General features: G+C 45.6%; 5 protein-coding genes across 5 annotated transcripts; 3 read left to right on the forward strand and 2 right to left on the reverse strand.

Annotated features, from left to right (window-relative positions):
• Positions 1-685: 685 nt before the first annotated feature.
• On the forward strand, positions 686-2547 carry BDV27DRAFT_172614 (flavin-containing monooxygenase; the record flags this gene model as incomplete). Its single annotated transcript, XM_032075905.1, has 3 exons — positions 686-867; positions 929-1365; positions 1427-2547. 3 exons carry the CDS (start codon positions 686-688, stop codon positions 2545-2547), a joined length of 1740 nt encoding a protein of 579 aa, XP_031927093.1.
• A 2471-nt stretch (positions 2548-5018) lies between these two features.
• BDV27DRAFT_158243 (Zn(II)2Cys6 transcription factor) lies at positions 5019-7089 on the forward strand (the record flags this gene model as incomplete). Its single annotated transcript, XM_032072646.1, has 2 exons — positions 5019-6149; positions 6217-7089. The coding sequence occupies 2 exons, from the start codon at positions 5019-5021 to the stop codon at positions 7087-7089; spliced, it is 2004 nt and encodes a 667-aa protein (XP_031927094.1).
• A 13-nt stretch (positions 7090-7102) lies between these two features.
• BDV27DRAFT_145639 (terpene synthase family protein) lies at positions 7103-8722 on the reverse strand (the record flags this gene model as incomplete). Its single annotated transcript, XM_032070439.1, has 5 exons — positions 7103-7127; positions 7471-7992; positions 8048-8295; positions 8348-8376; positions 8446-8722. The coding sequence occupies 5 exons, from the start codon at positions 8720-8722 to the stop codon at positions 7103-7105; spliced, it is 1101 nt and encodes a 366-aa protein (XP_031927095.1).
• A 1970-nt stretch (positions 8723-10692) lies between these two features.
• On the reverse strand, positions 10693-12216 carry BDV27DRAFT_145640 (cytochrome P450; the record flags this gene model as incomplete). The annotated part of the gene is made up of 1 exon (XM_032070440.1): positions 10693-12216. The coding sequence occupies one exon, from the start codon at positions 12214-12216 to the stop codon at positions 10693-10695; it is 1524 nt and encodes a 507-aa protein (XP_031927096.1).
• Positions 12217-13047: 831 nt separating this feature from the next.
• Positions 13048-13794, forward strand: BDV27DRAFT_145641 (uncharacterized protein; the record flags this gene model as incomplete). The annotated part of the gene is made up of 1 exon (XM_032070441.1): positions 13048-13794. The coding sequence occupies one exon, from the start codon at positions 13048-13050 to the stop codon at positions 13792-13794; it is 747 nt and encodes a 248-aa protein (XP_031927097.1).
• Between the last annotated feature and the right edge of the window lie 114 nt (positions 13795-13908).

The following is a 13908-nucleotide window of genomic DNA, read 5'->3' on the forward strand; positions in this document are numbered from 1 at the left end:
ACTTGAGTTGGTGGTACTTGTGAATTGTAAAATTGCGGACTCACAAATGATACTGTCCTCTGCACACTGCTGGAGTACCCAACTTCTTCTAATACTACTTACACATTGTATTTCTGCCCACTACACCAGTTTGTGACAACTTTAGTTTAGTCTTGCCGCCTGTGGACTTTGAGCTCTCCTTGATACATGGCTTTTGTTATGTTTTTTTTCTTTTCTTTTTTTTTCTCTTATTTTTTTAGCTCTACCGCGCAAAACAAGAGCATCTTGTGTACTTTGTGTCTATGGATGATGCGCGCCAAAAGTCAGAGTCCAGGGGGCTAAGCACTAGTTACAGGGTATCCCAAATTTTCCGGCGATACATTTGCCGCGGTAAGGGATCGAGGGTCTGGCCCAGTGATCGCTAGGTAGTTGGCAGTGGAGTGTCCGCGCGCCTCTAGCGGCCCATCATGCCCACCACAGCGTGGCCGCGGCTTCAATGGCGGCGGCGCTTTCTTTAGCTCTGCCGCCCAAGGTTCGGGACCGTACCCACTAATACGGTAAGGGTCTTGTTAGAACGATCATTCAATTACATATGCTGCCTATACGGGCATGGTTAGTGTCGCTGCCTCCAGCGACGCAGCACCAAAAGAAGAGGAAGAAGAAGATAAAAAATTGTATTCTCTACCAACTTTTTTTGGAAGCAAACATGGCGTTCAAAAAATCATGGCCGGAATTCTCGTTGGACAGTGGACAACAGTTCACCAATACCTCCGTGGTCATCGTCGGAGCCGGCATTGGAGGCATGTGCGTTGCGATTGATTTGATCAAACGCAATAACTGCCAAGACTTTGTCATTTTGGAACAGTCTGCCGGGGTCGGTGGCACATGGTGAGCAAATCCAGCCATCCTCGTATAATACAGATGGAATATTTAATCACATGCTGGATAGGCACGTGAACACGTATCCTGGCTGCGCTGTCGACTTGCAGTCCATTGTCTACAGCTACAGCTTTGCTCCCAATAGCCATTGGAGCCGAGATTTCCCAGGGCAGAAAGAAATTCTGTCCTACCTGACCCGGGTGGCGCAGGAATACAGGCTGTACGAGCATATCCGGTTCTGCTCCACTGCCGAGTCCGCGACCTGGGATGATGAGCTTAAGAAGTGGAAGACGAGCGTGACGGTTGCCAAAGGCTCCAAAGATTCCGAGGCCACCTCCCACTACACGATCTCTAGTGATTTCTTTGTCAGTGCTGTGGGCCAGCTAAGTCAGCCAAAATGGCCGGAAATCGAAGGTTTGGATAGGTTCACAGGAAAGACTATGCACAGTGCTGCATGGGACTGGACGTACGACTTGAAAGATAAGAGAATTGCGGTTGTAGGAAGTGGTATGTCGGCCCTGATGCCAAATCTTCTGTTATTCAACTGACCCTTTTTGTCTCCGCTTAGGCTGTAGTGCAGTCCAGATCGTACCTGAGCTCGCTAAGGTGGCGAAAAAGGTGACAGTTTTCCAAAGAACACCTCACTGGATCCTACCTCGTGGGGACTACGAGATCTCAAACTTGAGGAAAACCCTTTACCGCTATTTCCCTTTCTGGCAGCGGTACTGGCGCAGACGCTATGTGGACATCAACGAAACAGAATACATTTCTAACAACTTCGCTGAGCATGAGGAAAATAGAAAGCTGAAACAAGCCGCTCTGGAAATGATGCACGAGCAGCTCCCCAACCAACCTGAGTTGTGGGAGAGGTTGACACCCAACTATCCGGTGGGCTGTAAGCGGGTGGTCGTCTCGGATTTCTTTTTCCCAGCTTTGAACCTTCCCAATGTTGACCTTGAGGCGAGGCCTATTCATAGCATCAACGACCATACTGTGCGTCTGGTCGGCAATGCGGGACAGGCAGAGGATGCGGACTCTGATTATGATCTCATCGTCTTTGCAACCGGCTTTCGAGCCACCGACTTCCTGCATCCAATGAAGATCTTCGGCCGGGACGGTCGAGCCTTGCATGAGATGTGGAAGGATGGCGCTCAGGCCTACCAGGGTACCTGCGCCGACGACATGCCGAATTTTGGAATGATACTGGGCCCCAACACTGGGTTGCTCCATAACAGCTTCATTCTGATGATCGAGGCGCAAAGCCGGTATATCAATGGCTTGATCAAGCCGGTGCTAGAAGCCCGAAAGCAAGGAAGGACACTCAGCCTGATCCCACGCCCGGAAAAGACCGAAGAGTACAACGCGCAGCTGCAATATCGACTCAAGGACTTCGCCGTGAACGACTCCCAATGCACCAATTGGTACAAAACTGAGTCAGGGCTGATCACCAATCTTTGGCCAGGCACGGTGCTGGAATTCCAGAAGCTGATGGAGCAAGTGGACTATCGGGACTATGAATCGGAAGGATCTGCTAAAAGCATTGTGCAAACGCGACCTTTGCACAAGGTAGGCCGCGTTGTTGAAGAGGGTGGAGTTCTAGAAAAGCTTTCCTTGGCGAATGTTATAGTGCTTGGCACAAGCTTGATTGTTGGAGGACTTCTAACGCGCAGACTGATTACATTCACATAAGTCATTCAGCAGTTGACTGCAATACTATAGATAGAGAGTGGTTCAAGTTAAAATTTACTGTTAAAGTCTAGTACAGATACCTTTGGTATAGCTACTTCACCTCCAAATATATATAATACGGTACCCAGGTATAAGAACTTTCAGATACTTCTAACACTTAGTAGTTCTAATGTATATATAACTACCCAGGATCCTAGGAAAGACTTCAAGTTTTTCTATAAATAAATAAGTTCGAATGAATAAATAATACTAAATATCTTACTATATTTCCTATTGGGATTTGAACTACATTAGCTACTAGATATCATAATTCCGACTACTACATAGGTCGCCAGAAGTCACAGAACGATTTAATGTCAGATGATGGTACCATACTGTTGGATGATGGTACAATACCATAGATGGTCTAATCCATGGATGTTCTATTTCTTGCCGCGCTGCATCAATGGCCCTTATTGGCTCCTTTACCGCATGGCACGGGGCACCGCCAACAGAAAAGCTGGCGGTGGAAGCGGGAAGGAAACTGGAGAACCGTATTTAGGGATACAACAAATTACAGCACCCACTAGTAGTACGGAGTAACCAAATTCACCCCACATCCTCGGCTCAACATATGCATAAACAGCGATGACCTGTCGAAAAGTCGCGTGTAAAAGTTCCACGTTAAAGTCTAAAGGGGACACAGGGCCATGACTCCGCTTGTGTCGGTCCGACTCGGTCGTGCACATAGGTCAGGTTAAGCGATGAGTCCGCAGGGCTTCGAAGCCGGGAAACAAAGTATGTGGATCTGTATCAATTGGCAAACTAGTCCATTTCCCCGGGCGGTAGTGGGCGCTAAGCATCTGGCTTGAGCGCTAGATCGATGGATGATATATTTGATATATTTGATTGGTGGGTCGGCTATTTCCCGGTGGTTTTCTCTTTGTTTTCATTTCCCGCCCCCTGCTAGGCATGTAGTAGTATCATGCATACCACTCGGTCTAGGCTGCAGATCAGCTACCCCATGTAGAAAGATGGCGGCTTAAGAGATACGTAGCCACATGCGATGCCGGTATTGATCCATGTCTGGACTCTGCAGACTGCAGCAAGCCCTGGTAGAGCAATGACAACGGGCGGTGCCGCGACGCTACCACCTGTCGGGATAATGGTCCACCTCTGCTAAGTTTGGGATACGATGTCTTAGCGCGTTGTAGGAGAATTCTCGCTACGACCCACTTACTAAATCTAAACTAGATCACTGCAACATATCGGAGTACTCCGTAGCATGGGCCCTTCTTTTCTTCCTTATGCCTAAGGAGGGGTTCTGAAAAAGAGGTGAACGGTGAAGTAGCCCCCGAGTCCTCCCGCAAGGTATGTATGTATATATGTATTAGGTTGTCATAAGCGCGCTAAGTTTATGATTGAATCACGCAATTATTCACCGATGTTGGAAAGTTAGCTAGTAGTTGGCTTAGCTAACTCACTCACTCACTAATATTAGCAACTACAGTACTATTCTAATTTCTAAATTGGTGATTGGCTCTGAGCTGTGGCTGTTATGTAAGTAATGACCCCTGCACTGCCGATGTTATATCGGTCGGTTGACCCCGGTATCGGGTAACCGGCTATCCCACTAACGTCGGTGGTAAAACGAGCGATCTATGCAAGTTGCATAAGCGAAATTAACCCTTGTGAGTAACCTATTGTATCCACCACGAAGAGGTTGGAGGCCCTAAAGTTTAATAATATGAGATCTCGTATTGACATGAAGATCATATATACTAAAATTTTTAGAATTTCTGAAGATCTATATGTCGGATAAATTGGTATTATCCTCTTCATTGATTAATACAGCTGTAATGCATATTACTCTGAGAATTGTAGCATATTTATATAAGATATGTGTAGTTATAACTGAAAAGTCTGTTAGTATCATATACTACTAACAAAGGTTGAAATATTCAAAAGGCTTGGTGGCTGAGATAATAGAATAGGCTTATTCAAGGTGCTGATCGACTTTGTATACGCTGGCACCCTCGCACTTACCGAATACGTTAACCTTTGCGTCTGGCATGCATATGCTTCAGCGTATATCGGCATCCGCCCGACATTAGGCGCGCAGAGCTCAAACTATATAGATACCAGTTAAGGAGCTAAGAATAGGGTCTGATCTATTCGTTATACTAGAGTTCTACCCATCAATCTGGGTCACTCTGCCACACAGGAGAACTGTGATTTCCTGCTACATGGTTCGCTTGGCTCTCCAGAGCCTCACATGCATGGAGAAGATACTGCTCTCTGACACGAGAAAGAGGTGAGCTAGCGGAGTGCCAAGATATTCCATGTCGTTGAGTGCTTACCTATGTACAATACAGTGAAGCCAAGAAATGCGAAAGATCGCCCTTGGCTGATAAGACAAACTGGGATTACTGTGAGCTGAATAGTTAGCATTGGCTGATTTTATCAGCGTGAACCTCCAGTCGGCCGCCGGCATGTCTCGCAAGCTAGCCAGTAGAAGCACTCATGGCTGCTGGACTTGTCGACTCCGGAAAAAGAAATGTGACGAGAATCACCCTTCATGTTTCCGATGCACGTCTCTCCAGCTAGCCTGCGATGGTTATGGGCCAAGGCCTTACTGGATGGACAGGGGAGACCTACAGAGGGAACAAGCTCGCTACAAGACACAGATAATTGCCCAGATCAAGGCCGGCATGCGAGAGAGTGAATTACCCGGCACATCGCATAATGTGGAACATGGATTAGAGACTTTGGTTTCTGGGACCATTGCCACATCAAACCATCCCCCAGCACGCCCAGCACAAGAACCTCTCCTGCAGAGTGGGCCGGTGCACCAATGTAACCTTCAGCCTCCCGGTACAGACGGAGATTTACACACCTCCAGCGAGCCGATATGGAGTGAAGCACTCAACAACGCCGACTTCTCGACGGAACTCTTCTGCAATCAGACTATTCGCATGAGCTCATATAATCAGTCCTCCTCCGACACTTCTCAGACACTAGCAGCGAGTATATCGCCTGTCACTGAAGATAATTACGTGCGAGGTTCCATTGATGTGTCGAGATCAAATTCCTCATCCGAAGCGAGCCTGGACTCTATGGATCTGTTGTGCAACCCGATATTAAGCGAATATTGCTCATCGGAGTTATCTGAATACAGCAGTGAAGCGGACTGGTCGTTTTGCGCACGAAGGACTTCGCGTTCAGGTTCCACCGATCTTGTTTCCCAACCAGCCGGACTCAGCAATTCAATTTTGCATGGAGATGTGGATGACATCTTATTCATGTACTACTTTGATCATGTCTTCTACATGCATTGTCCTTTTTACTTTCCTTCCAATCGGCAAGGGCGAGGTTGGCTGCTTTCAATCCTGAAGCGGGTTAACTCGGCCTATCACGCAGCTCTTGCTTTGAGCGAATATCACCACTCGACTTCCACGCAGCATGGAAGCGCTTATCCTGTCAGAACAGGAGCTGGACACTACGATTTGGCTCTCCAAGAACTGCAAACCAGTCTTCCACGGTCCTCTGCATGGACCGGAAACCTAGATCTCACCCACAGTGTCGAAGTTCTTACTACTATTCTTCATCTATTGTTCTACGAAGTACGATCTTGCTCCTCTCCTCTTTAATGTGATCTTCAATGCTAATCACTTCGTGAAAAAAAAACAGTCATGCAGCGGTGGTAAACACAACTGGCAGATACATCTTGGAGGAGCGAATGCCCTACTTCAATCGCTTGTGCAAGCACAGATGGGGTCAGCTATAGCAAGAAAAGATCAAACAAAAGAGCAGCAGGACAGGGCCATTCCGCATCCCGATACTTCAATCACCTTTCTCCTTGGGTTCTTCGTTCACATGCATATTGTCACCTGTGCCTCGACTCGATCAAGCCAATTTTTGATATCGGACCACAAGGTCTTGCTCGAGACAGGCGAAGTCAACCTGGCGGATTTAATAGGCTGCAGTAACTGGGTCATGATCGCCATCTTCGAGATCTCATCGTTAGACAAGTGGAAAAAAGAAGAGGAGGATGCTCACAGATTGAGCCTCATAGAGTTGACAAAACGTGCTCGACAAATTGAGGAGCGCCTACTGAGCCGACTGGCTAGTATCGAACTCGACCTTTCGAAAAGAGCTTCAGTCGACACTCACCTCCGACCAGAGTTCATCAAAACCGAGATTACGAGAATATTTGCACTCTCAGCTATCACCTACCTCCATGTAGTCATCTCCGGTCCTTATCCTGATATTCCGGATATCAAGAGAAGCGTTTCGAAAACTATCGACGCCCTTCGAAGTTTACCAGACCCAAAATTGTTACAACATGTGGTCTGGCCGTACTGTATCTCTGGATGCTTGGCAGCGGATGAGCAACAAAAGGTTTTCCGGGAGCTTGTGTCCTTACCACGCATAACGCACGGAACGTGCTTAGAGGCCTTGGGTCTCATGGAAGAATGCTGGCGACTAAGAAAATCGGAATCATCCAATCATGATTGGGCATCTATCATGAAAAGACGTGGCCAGTATATTCTGCTCATCTGAATAAATCTAGAAACTAGAAGTTTAGACAGCGGTAAAAGCTAAATAATGAATAGCAGATTACTTTTAGAAGAATAAAATCCGCTTCATGGAAGAGGCTGCTGAATTGACTGCCTGCTTCCTGTACACCTGTTTATCATGTATCGCGTTAGCTAAGGCGAATTAATCGAGTCAGTATAAAAAGAGCAATCTATAGCTTAGCGTGACAGGGGGTATTACTGAGTTGTTGATCAGAGGATAAACGAGGAGAGATTGATACTAGAACACGATACAAGAAAAATACGTAGGTAATAGTCTTATAAGATTCAATAAAATTGATAATGTTCATTATAACCATCCAAAACAGGAATAGAAAATAATCATGCCTTAATCACACCCAAATACCTCTGAGAAGCCAAAGCAACCCCAGCCGAACACAGTAAAATCACCGGCCACATACCTGCTGCACCCAATTCATTCACATTCAGCCCTTTCTCTGCAGTTGTGATTCTAGCACCCTGACCTCCATACCGACACATCGTAACGGCTGAAATTAGATTCCCTGTAACACAGTATAGCATCGCATTAACCAGATGCCATTCATCGGCCGATAATTGGCCCGTGGAGAGCAAATCCCCTAGTTCTCGGTCAATTTGACGCTCTGTTTCCATTTGATTTGCATACGCAAGCGCTTTCGCTGCTTCGTCGCTTTTCAATGCGAAGAGATCTCGGATAATGGCGGTCCCGTTGGTTGTCAGGAATTGTTTAGCGTTTCCAGCCAACCAGTGCTTTTTTTCTTTATCAAATGAAGCGATGTCGTTGGATTCGAGCATCTGTTCAGAAAGCAGGCGGATAATACGGGCCATTTTTGGCTCTTGGAGACTGAGATTCGAACCGATTGAGAATTTGGCTGAGTTCCAGCATACCCTTTCCTAAGTTATAGCCTTTCTATATATAGAGAGAGGAAGGGGGGTAAACATACATCATGCCTCCATCATTAAAACGATAATCCATAAAGTCGGTAAAAGTCTTGAAATCTTTGACGGGGGTTGGGTGTTTGATATAGTTAGTTAGGAACTCGATGAGTCCCGTGCCGCCATTACCACCAACGCGTTCATCTTCTTCATAGACTGCCGCAATTGACTTCCACACGGTTTCTTGGAGTGGGGTCTTGGGGTGGAGGTCTTCATTATTAATTGGTGGCATCAAAGAGAGGAAGAAGGTTTGGTTCTATCAAGTTAGTATGAAACGATAAAAGAAATTTTAATCGTCGAAACCTTACATGGTCATGCTCATGATGTTCCCATGATTCTATTATTCCAGTTAAGTTATGCCTTTATTCCACCCCCATAACCACACACCGGGAGGACAAGAACATACCATCGAATAGCAGTGAGAGACACTGCATTTCCGCCAATAGTCTTGCGCGATGTTCACTCGCAAAAGGATACATATATGTAACAAAGCGCGAACTCCCATCCTCCACCCGCTTAAGTTCTTTCATTGCCATATCAGCCACAGTAATCACATCTGGACTTGGAGTACGCTTTGCAATTTCGTCCTCTGCAAAGGCCCGGAGAATTCTGGTGTATCCGTCTACCACAGCCTGCCAGTGTATATTCTGTCGGACATTGGTAATGGACGAACGCCAGGGCATGTTGGCCTTGACGGGATCGAGCTTGATAGAGTGTTTGGTCAGGAGGGCACGTATTTCAGCCCGGTTGGGGATGTTCAAGGGAGCATCCGGTTGACAGTCCATATAATCGTTGAAGACGAGGGAGGCTTGTTGGACGTATGGAACGAAATCTTGAATCCAGTCATAGCAGTATTGGATGGAGAGAAGATGGGGTCGGTCTCTTTTGGAGCAGAGCTGCTCTTGACGGAATGCTTGGCTTAGTTGTTAGCTTTTCTGTGTATCTATGAGTAGAAAAGGATCTTGTGGACATACCAATGGAGGGGGTTGCCATATTGATGAGTTCTGTTTTGAAGTTAGTTGGCTCGGCTTCTGGGTGTTGATTGTTGCAATCAATGAGGTCTTTATAATTCCTTACAATAGCCACTACCACCGTTTAGCACGGCTGGCTCTCTTTTGTCATGCACTTTCGAATTCTTAATTCGACAGAGACTAATACACTAAATTTGTCGTTCTAAGTGGTTACGAGATCAAGATTTGTACATAGTAACGGGATTGCTTTTGTTTTCGGCTATACATGAATTACTTGCCCAGCAAATAGGTTACTTCTAAAGTTTGAGACGTTAAGATTTGATCGGCAAGCACATTGACGAACATAGTGGGTTCGTTGACGTGGCACGTAACTGCCGAGTACTGCATACCTTTGCAAGATGTGACACATCGATATGATGAGCAGAAAGTCAAAGGTGATGGCACGAGATAAAGCGATCATCATCATTATATCACGGATACGCCATATAGGTGGTAGTTAGGGACATTTAACTTTAAAGGTCGATATTATTGGTCTTTTCGGCTATATACATTCTTTCCATATAAATCCACAGAAGATCTCGGAAGATCTGGTGTTAGCATTGATATACTTTTGCTTACGTACTGTGGCTGTGAATGTTTATACACGACATTTATAAGCATAATCGACCTAAACCCAAGTAAACACAGCTCGTTGAAGTTTAATACTAGAACTATACACACTAGAGCCTGGGTGGCTTGTTGGTTGGTAGCCGAACAACGCGAGAGGATCAACTACTGGACATACTTTTTGTCTAGAGAGAATTATTGAACGATAGGTCAATCCCTGAGAAATCGTATCTTGCATTAGTATCATAAAATGCACATTGATGATGATCTTCAAACACCTGACAGTATCGTAATAAATTTTATGACAGTATTTTAAATTTTCAGTTCATCATAAATTCGACTATGCATTTAGCGTACACAAAAAATAGTATCTTCAGTTTTTACGCACATACTTTACCCCCCGCACTACCTGATATTGACCGAAAACGCAACATTCCTATGAAAACACTGAATATTTCTTAACCACACAGTTTTGAACTGTGAACTGATCGAACTACTCTGTACTCCCTTGAAATGTGTTTCTTTTCCAGGGCGGTAAATCCTGTAAGCGACACTAGGGCTTAGGATTCGCAGCCGATCTCAAAAGAGCCCCCACTTCCTAGAAACTCTCAATACTTGGGGTGACGGGCCTTGTATTTTTCCTTGATAGGCGGATTCCACAGAGTTTGTTTGGATCTATGGACTAGGTTAAGCGAGATGCGATTATCACAACTGCCCAGATTTATCTTGCTGATTCAAAGGGGTCCACCTATAGTCCCTTGATGGACTATGGAGCGGGGTAGCCTTTTCAGGCACATATCCTATAGTTGACAGGTATGCATACATTTTCTATCTATTGAGCCGCTAGAGTTGAGAGTTGAGAGCTCGGCAATTGGACCGCGATTCCGGAGTTCTTGGAATAATTGAACTTGCTCTGTGAAGAAATACATCACGGAGTTCACATTAACTGCAGAACTAACTTGTAGTAGGCATCTAGATGAGCATTTATTGTCTTTGTTTCGTACTTGTTCAATGGGTAGAGGGAGCTGAAATACCCTATCATGAACAATCCAACTAGCTAGTCACTACTCATCTATCTAGAGGCCTAGACTACTTCCAAGACTGTTTAAAATTGAGCCGGGGTCGACGTCACTGGCAAGCCATTCTTTTTGGATGAGATCTTGATGCGCCGAACTCCGACAGGAATATCGAATACTCGATGTCGGGAGCTTCATGATTAGAGTTTCCAAACCATTCGGACCGTCCTGGGCCCCTCCTTCCTGGTTGAAATCGAATCCCCAGGCCATAAGAGCCAATATAATCAGCAGGCCATTGTTCGCTGTCTGCCTACCAGGACAGATCCTTATCCCATACCCGAACAAAGCCGGACTAGGAAGATCAGGGTTGTCGATCCATCGTTGGGGTTTGAATGAGGCGGGATCCTCAAAGTATTTTGTCTCACGATTTATATGCCATTGATTAGGTAGTATGATGGCATCTACTGGGATGCGATAGCCCATGTATTCATTTTCTTCCACGGCTGCATGTGGAACGGAGAATGGCACTATTGACGCTACCCGTATGCCCTCTTTCACGAAAGCATGCAGTCTAGGCAGATGAGCGAGATCATCCGATGTTGGCAGTCGCTCAGTGCCCACCACTCGATCGATTTCCGATTGAACTAGGCGAAATTCATGGGAATGCAAGACAGCCATCGCCACCAAATTCGCTATCATCATCGACGATGTCATCCCCAACGCAAATTCCATTTCCACATTCCACATGCGGAAGGCATCCTCGGACATTTCACCTATTTTCTGCGTGTGAGCAGCTTTGATCATGCTCCATGTTGGAGACTTGATCGCGCGTTGTATATCATCGGTATATTGTTGTTTGATGGACTCAAACCAGGCGTTACCTTTGCTAGCACCCAGCCGGGTCACGCCTGGTATGTGCTCGAGTACTGGAAATAGATCTACCAGTGCATGTTCCACACATATGGAAGCAATAAACTGGTCAGCTAGACCAAACTTGCCGTTGCTCTTGGCCTGGGAGACCGACCCGATGTTTGTGCCAAAAAGCACAGTCGAAACAACATTCGATGTGAAGCGATTGATATGATCGGCGATATCATAGTTGGCATTTTCTAGCATATTGAACAGATGTTGTTTTGCTGTCAGCAACTGAATGTCTGCTATCCCCTTGGCTGATCGTGGATTCACAAGGCTTAATTGCACGCGATGGATGGCCTTCCATTTGTCGCTGATCGGTAAAAAGATAGGCATCATGGACCGTGTGAGATTCTCGTTCACTCCAATAAACCGAGGTCGACTGCTGTTAACGGGTGTCTTTTCAAGGACATCCCGAACGGCTTGATGGGTACTCAAGACGATAATCGTCCGGGATGCGACCTTGAAGCTCATGATGGGACCATATTGATCACTCCATTGAGAAATAGTTTCCCACACTGCTTCTTTTCTTTTGAACTGTAGGATATTTCCAATAATCGGAAGAGGGGTCGGACCAGGCGGTAATGGAGAGCGCTGTTGCCGTTGCTTTGCAAAAAACAGATAACAAGCCCAGAAACAAAGGAACAGGGCGAGATGAAGAGTCAGATCCATCATTTGAAATAATAGATAGATTTTTGGGTTCACAATTCTTGCAATGGTAGATTTGAATTTGATGTGAAACCTTTTAAATAAAGCTTGCGTTGGTCATTCGCATTTGTCATGCTGAGTTGTTTATTCTGTCCATGATTCATGGTTATTCTCTCTGCATTAGGGCTCGACCTGAGAATTTCGAGATACTTTTGCATTTTTACTTTTGTGTTTACACAAAGATGCACTTCTGTAAACAATGGCAATCTGACTCGTCTCATGATAATTTAGGCTAATACCTTTGAATCCACTTGATTGAACAGTACCTCATGTAAACGCCTGCAGGTCTGAAGGATTTGGGCACCGACACTCTGGGCGACCTTGTGATATGTTGATCACTTTGACGACCAATTAATTTTACCCGACACGAAGGATCTGAGATGCTCCTTGACGAACCTTAATTGATGGAACCAATTTCCATGCCGTCTTATTGGGGCCTGATATCTAATAAATAGATTTGAAAAAGGAAATGAAATTAAACTTGACATTTGTAAAATACCTGCCGAACACATTCATTCAGTGACGTAGCATACGCTAGGATCTACACTAAACGCTCGCTTAGAGGAAAGTTGCCTTCGTTTGTTCACCACTATCATCACAGTTCTTTTTAGTTTTGAGCTTATGTCTTTTGCTGATCTCGTATTGCGTAACCGCTAAGGGTTGTGGATATCTCCAACAACATTTCATTGAATATTTGCCGCATTTTGACTCCTTGAACCATGACTATTCTTGTACTCCCTTGTGTATTACTTTCCGATTCTCCTCTCCATTCTTTAGCCCACTATTGATTTCAACATGGCCTCGGGAGAAAACTGCCAGCATAGCCTTTCTTGCTATAATCCATCTGATAGTCGGAGAGATAAAGCATTTCTGGCGTGTGGACCAATAGCTTTATTCCTAGTTTTCATCTTCTTCGGGGCCTCAGGTTTCCTCCCTCCAACCAGCCCTCTTCAAGCATCGCAAGATCTAGCAGATCATTACCAATACAGCAAATATAACATTAATATTGGCATTTTTCTCCTTCTACTCGCATCCTCTCTCTGGCCACTATTTGCAGTTGGTATCGGTAACCAGCTTGCACGCATCCCAGGGATTCACATCACCATTTTAATTCTCCAAATAGCTGGTGGCTGTCTACTCGGATTTGCTCTAGCACTGATTGGAACGTTCTTCGCTGCCGCAGCGTATCGCCCGGGCCGAGATCCACTTATAACACAGCTTGCAAGTGATCTCGCATGGCTTCTCTACATGTGTATCGGCTCGCCCATGATACTCCAGACATTTGCAATATCATGGGCTATATTCTCCGATGGTCGAGAGAAACCTCTGATCCCTCGCTGGGTTGGTTGGACCGTCTCTACCATATCAGTGTGGGCTATCCCAACTGAGTATGTTGCACATTGCTTTCATGATGGCCCACTGGCTTGGAATGGCCTGCTGTCCTTTTGGATACCTTGGCTGTGGGGTGCAGTATCCTATGGCCCTTTGTTTCTTTCTATGTGGCAGGCTGCGGGGGTTATCACTAAGAAACATACTGCCTGAAACGGGGTCATGTACTCCAGTTAAAACTCTCTCTGACATTGAGTGGAATATATGAGTGATGTTCCAGATCTGATCAAGGAACTGATTTCCATCTTGTGACCATAAAATGCTTTG

This window comes from Aspergillus caelatus (assembly GCF_009193585.1).
Source record: "Aspergillus caelatus strain CBS 763.97 unplaced genomic scaffold BDV27scaffold_99, whole genome shotgun sequence".
Lineage (NCBI taxonomy): Eukaryota > Fungi > Ascomycota > Eurotiomycetes > Eurotiales > Aspergillaceae > Aspergillus > Aspergillus caelatus.